At 50.9% G+C, this 5,754-nt stretch overlaps 1 protein-coding gene across 1 annotated transcript in view; it reads left to right on the top strand.

The window, feature by feature from the left end:
• The first annotated feature begins 293 nt into the window (after nt 1-293).
• LOC113216559 (protein spinster) overlaps nt 294-5,754 on the top strand; it is a 31,827-nt gene continuing 26,366 nt past the window's right edge. The window contains exons 1-2 of the mRNA XM_052270366.1: nt 294-588; nt 1,909-2,052. Coding sequence (XP_052126326.1) covers nt 399-588; nt 1,909-2,052 — 334 coding nt within the window. The 5' untranslated portion in view covers nt 294-398. The remainder of the gene's footprint in view (nt 589-1,908; nt 2,053-5,754) is intronic.

Genomic DNA, 5,754 nt, shown 5'->3' with positions numbered 1-5,754 from the left:
TACTATATTCCTTTAACCGTTACATTTGAGAATTTTAGTACACTAACAACTAAAGCTCAGCCACTACGGGCTGCTGCACGTACTCCTACGTAGATAGTGGGGGGCTTTAACCGCATCAATCACCTGTCGTTTGCGATTAGGCATCTCGGCAGGCAATAGCTGATAGCAGACACCGTGCCGGGCAATAGCTGATAGCGGACACCGTCGGCAGGCAATAGGGGCTGCTTGGCCCCGCCGGTATGTCCGGACCGGCGGCGGCGGCCGGCGGCAAGGGCCTCTGCAGATAAGCAGTATCTGACTGCACGAGGCGTCCGGTGGCGGGGCAGGGAGAGCGGCAGGACCGGCAGGACACGGCGCCACGAAGAGCACGCCTTCTAGTCAAACTCGCAGAGTGGACGATGCAGGACACCAGCCCCTCCTCACACCTCGCTGCCATGGACGGCCAGCCAGAGCGAGAGCCGACCCCAGCGACCACCCCGTCACCGTCGGCGGCCGACCTCTCGTATGGCTCGTGCGACGTGACGGACTCTGCATCGCCACCTCTCACGGATTTGGACTCCAAGCTCTCCGTGGAGAAACAGCTGGAAGGTGGGTTGGGTCGCGGGGGCCATACAAAGCAATGATGGGATTATTCGAAGAACATGTCGGGCATAGGCCCACCCCAAGTAAGGAAGGGTGTCACTGAGGGAGATCAATTAGGGGGGGGGGGATATGAGTTGCCAGGTGCAAACAAGTTAAAACTGGCCCTTTTCACTGGCCTACTAGGCTATCTATCTGAATAAGTCGAGTGAAGCCTTGCGTCGAGCTCTGCGACACGCCCAATGTGCGCGTATTTCATGTGATATGTGTAGTGCAAACTTGAGAAAAACGAAAACTTCACAAAATTTTGTGTCGTCTAGAAGAAAGGCTCTAAAAGTTTCAAAAGGTCTCTACAGTGGCCTTATGAGATTCCTTATTTCGCTCTAGTGTAAATTCACTGTCACTACATCGGTTGAAAAAAATAACCCATAATAATTTCAAGTGGGGACTTTGGAAAAATCACAACGCTTTTAAGAGTTCTAGCCTGTATCTCAAATTCTTTAGGACTGCATGTTTCCCATAGGTGTTTAAAAGTTTCGCGCTCCCTACAAGCTACACCCGCTACGAGGCTAGCGCTGACGGAATGAAAAGCATAGCGCGGGACAAACTGCTCACGAGAAAAAAATGTCCCAGTGTCGAAAATTATTCCGTCTTGTATGTCTCTAAGTAGCTCTCAGTTATTGCACAGTCCGCGAGAGCTTTGAAATCACATTCTTTCTGTCAAAATAGACTTAAAATTTTGATTCTGAGTTTGAGTGTAAGAAAAATAGCCTCTTAACGGGTGATGACACTTTTTGAATTTTGCTTCCAATTCAACGGCTAATCAATCCAACTTAATGGAATTAAAACACGCCTTTTTTGGGTCGGTAATCGCGTGTAATAAAGAACTAAAATCTTACACCGTTCTTGAATGGATGATTTTTTTAAACATGGGTGTAGCTTAGATTTCTTATGGGTCCCACAAGCCAGCAAGCGGCTGCTGAGGTTGACGGTGCCACTGCGCCACAGTTGGCAGCCCTCGCAGCGCGTCGCGCGCTCTCTGGCGGCGGTATCTCCAAACTCGACGCACCAGAGCCCGAGTTGCCGTTACGCAGCCATGGCGGCAGTGTCAGAGCGCGCCTGTCAGTGAGCGTTACTCCCCTTTTCCCGTGTTGTGTCTGCGTCGTTGCGCGCGAGTGTCACGTACGAAGTCAATGCCGGCCCAAAGACTCGTCGACAGACATTCCCTGAAAATCCTCAACATGGAGTCCGCCGGGATTCCGTCCAACAACTCTCACCAACAGCTGATGTCGGCCGTCGAGGATAACGACAGCGGTCTTGAATCCACAGCCGCGTCCTCGCTGGTGTCAATCCGGGACGACAACATGAAGGCCTCCAGGGGCTGCGGAGGAATCACCCTGACGCAGTGGGTCACCGTCTCGATCCTCTGCTTTGTCAACCTCATCAACTACATGGACCGCTACACCATTGCGGGTGAGTACGTGGCTGGGGTTGGAGGGTTGGAGGGGGTCGCTCTCTCCCTCCCACACTTGCCTGCACAACATAACCTTTCATGTTGGATGCTGTCAGATTAAGGACTGGCTTACGTATTGGAGCAGGGAAGTGAGAGCGAGGTGGATATACTGGGGTGGGGTTTTTAATTTGAGTGGTGCTTGAGAGAAGGATAAGTTATCTGTGCTGCGCTCTGCGCAGGCTGCACCGATGAGATGTTTTGCCCCACATTACTGGATGGTTGCTGTTTGTATTTATTTTTGTGTCAAACCAGCACTAAAATAACCAGTTCGAACCCAATTATTGCTGGTCTGTTCAAACTAATTCCAAACAATTTTTTTTGAACAATGTTCTCCTCATCAATCGTTGCATCATTGCATATATTTTGACTCGCTTTGCTTCCCAGGGTTTACCGAGTCTTATTTATGAGTTGGGAGTATGGGTCACTGTCCGTTCCAGGACAGTTAACTTTGATTTTACATGAAACAACCATTTTCGCTCATTTGGCTTGGAATTCCCCCTAGGGCCGCAGGTTCAAAAAATGTGTAAATGTTATTTTCGCAATTTCCATTCAGCCCAAACAATTATATCAGTGAGTCAGTCAGTGAGTAGTACTGTGAGACATTTTAAAATTGCGGGCACTTGCTAACATAGTTTACTTGTCAGTCTGTCAGCTGTACTTTTTAAATTTAACTTGAAGTTTCCATGTGCGTCGTGTAAGTTTTCTCTTTGAAAAGCTGAATCAATTCAGGTGTCTGCCCTCTCGTGGTCTGGGTCCTACTAACTCGCTGACTCTACTCCACACCAGCTGCAGTTTTTGCTTGGGGTTGCTTTTTCGCGGAACGCCGCGGTAGCGTCGTCGATACAGTTCTCTGACCGACTGGAAGAAAGCAAGTCGAATGAATGCTAAGCCGAACAAGCTGCTGTGCGCTGCGCGTGTGAAAGAGAGTGAGACTGCATCGACTGCATACATGTACGCCTCTGACTGGAAGCATGCCCGGTGCAGTTGGGGGAGAGGGGGGGGGGCGTGGCTGTGGAATGCAGCAGCTCTGGACGGACGTGCCCGCGCGCCGTTTTGGGGATGGCTTGACGGGCATCAGGGCCTGCTGGGCCTGCATCGCTGGCGGCTTTGGACGAGAGTGGATAGTCTGGCTTGCCTTACAGGAGGAGGACAGAGTGCAGTTAGGCCCCCCCTGCAGTCCTCTCCTGCAGATGCCTCTCTCTTAATCTCTGGCTCATCTGTAGGGCCCTACGGCCGAGCAGGGCCGGGCAGGGCCTAGAGTCCTTTTGTCGGCGATATATTTAGCGAAGCCGGTGGTGTGCCGCCCTACGACTGAGGGGGTGGGGTGGCGGGGGAGGGCGCCCCGCCTGCACCGTCCCGTCCCGTGTGGCGCAATGCAGCCGTGTCGAACGGAGGGGCGGCGCGGCGGCGTGGGGGTGGAGCACTTGGCAAGGAGTGCGTGAGAGACACGCATGTGGCGGAGCACAAATGTATAAATACAAAAGTATTAATGCATCCCCCTTTGCGACCTTGTCGCGGGAGCGTTGCCCGCCGCGTCCATGCCATGTGCGGTGGGCTGCTGGGGACAGGCGGGAGCCGCCCGCCCAGGTCCCAGGTCCCTCCCCGTCTGTTATTGGAGTCGTAAAACGGGTCGCCCGCAGCGCGATCAAGGGATTAAAAGTGACGTCCTAAACACCCCGGCGGAGGTGGCCGTATTTAACTGCGTTTACAACACACACACACGCGGCGTTACCGCTGCGCGCCCCGGCGGGCCCGGCGGGCGGCGGGCCTGTGTGTTGACACAGGGCGCTGCTTACGCCGGTATCTTATCGACCGGCCCAACATCCGATCGCCTTTATCTGGGGGTGAAGCGACGCGTCGCCGCGCTGCACTGCCAGAAAGAAGCGCAGTCCTTATGCCTGCTCGAGTTGAACTGGAGGAACAAAGTACAGCAGCCAAATAATGTGCGAGTTGATGTACCTGCTTATACCTGCACAAACTTATTACTGCACATTAGTGTAATTACACTTATTTAGCACAATTTTTTCTCACTGTGTGCGCTGGGCTGCCTTTTCGAGCAGCTGTAAGTGACGGACGACGTAGACGGGAGTCCCTCCTGCACTCATTGTCCCCATTGCCACACACTGTAAAAAATGTTGGGAATTCTACTATACGCATGTATAGGAAATTTCCTATACATCGTATCGGAAGTGAAAATTCCTATAAATGTATAGGAATTTTCCCATTTCGGAAGATGCGTATGTGAAGAGTTCGAAGTGTATAGGCAAATCTCTAGAAAAGTATGGGAAAATTCCGATACGTGTCTAGTAGGCATATATTCCTTAACATGTGTAGGAAATTTACTTGATGATGACAATTTTCCTATACAATGTTCGGAATTTAAAAAACGCGTAAAGATATACACATCTTTCTACCTTACACATCTTGGTCTGCGCGGTCATTTTATGAGCTTATATCTGCCGCCTGACGCCACACTACACAGGGTTGGACACAATTAGAGTCTATATTGGTCTATTTAGTAGTTTAAACTCGGATAATCGAATTTCAAGTAAGGGCAGGAAGTAAAATTCAAAACTCGACATCAAAACATCTAGGAGTAAATCCCCAAAGGTGTGGGCTAGCCCCAGCACCGCGACTCGGAAAGAGTGCCGAGTCCGCGCCGACACCTGGCTGGCCCTCTGGGAATGGCCCAGCGAGGGGCGGCGCGCGGCTCTGGGATGACCTGGGGTTGGTGAGGCACGCCTCCCAACAAGTCCCCGTGGTCTAGTGGTCAGCGTGACGGGATCGCAAACCAGAAGTCCGAGGTTCAACTCTCCGTCCGGTAAGGTATTACAAAATTACATCAATGCTTACTTAAATGAAATTACCGAAAGGCGGTAGGAAGGCGACAAGGAAGGGGGGCAACGGCGGGGAAGTGGTTAAAAAAAACTTTTTCTTTTTTAAAAGAGCATTGAGTGTATAGGAAAATTCCTATACATGTGTAGGGATAATGCCACACACAATAGTACATATCCTACACAGGTGTATAGGAAAATTCCTATACTTGTATGGTAAGAATACTATCGCGTATTGTAGAGTTACCATACGCGTGTATGGTAAAATTGCTATACATGTATATGTGAATTGCTGCAGATACATTTATAGGAAATCTACTATATAAATTTTTTACAGTGCACCTTTCTTCCTGTCGTGGCGTCCGTCTGGTGCATTCATCGCTGTAAAACGGTTTCGGCGCCGCCGAGTCACGGTCACGATCAGACGCTCTCTCGGGGCAGAAGTGTGTAAACACATACGCCCGCACTCGCCCCCCTCTTCCTTCCTTCCAATCCTAACGATGAAAATAGCCTCTCCCAACTTATCGAGGCCCCCAGTTTTTCCTCTATTTGTTTTGGCGCACTTGCGTTGCCCTGTGCCGTGTCCCTCCCACGACACAATTATACTTCCCCGTGCAGCCTATCGGGTCTCCTGATCTCGCGGCGTGAGCCTCCAGGGGGTACACTTGGCTCCAAAAAAATACAGGGTGCGTACAACGCACCCCCCCCCCAAAAAAAAAATATAGGAAAAATTCGGAAGATAAATAAAGAAATCGATGCACGCTTGTATTTATAGTAGAAGATATATCGAGCCTTCAAATGCCGTCTCCCGTCCTCTCGCTCGCCCTG

This window comes from Frankliniella occidentalis, unplaced genomic scaffold, assembly GCF_000697945.3.
Source record: "Frankliniella occidentalis isolate FOCC.00 unplaced genomic scaffold, Focc_3.1 Scaffold120, whole genome shotgun sequence".
Classification (NCBI taxonomy): domain Eukaryota; kingdom Metazoa; phylum Arthropoda; class Insecta; order Thysanoptera; family Thripidae; genus Frankliniella; species Frankliniella occidentalis.
Note: the sequence above shows the minus strand (reverse complement) of the source record. Positions and strands in the feature narration are given on the sequence as shown.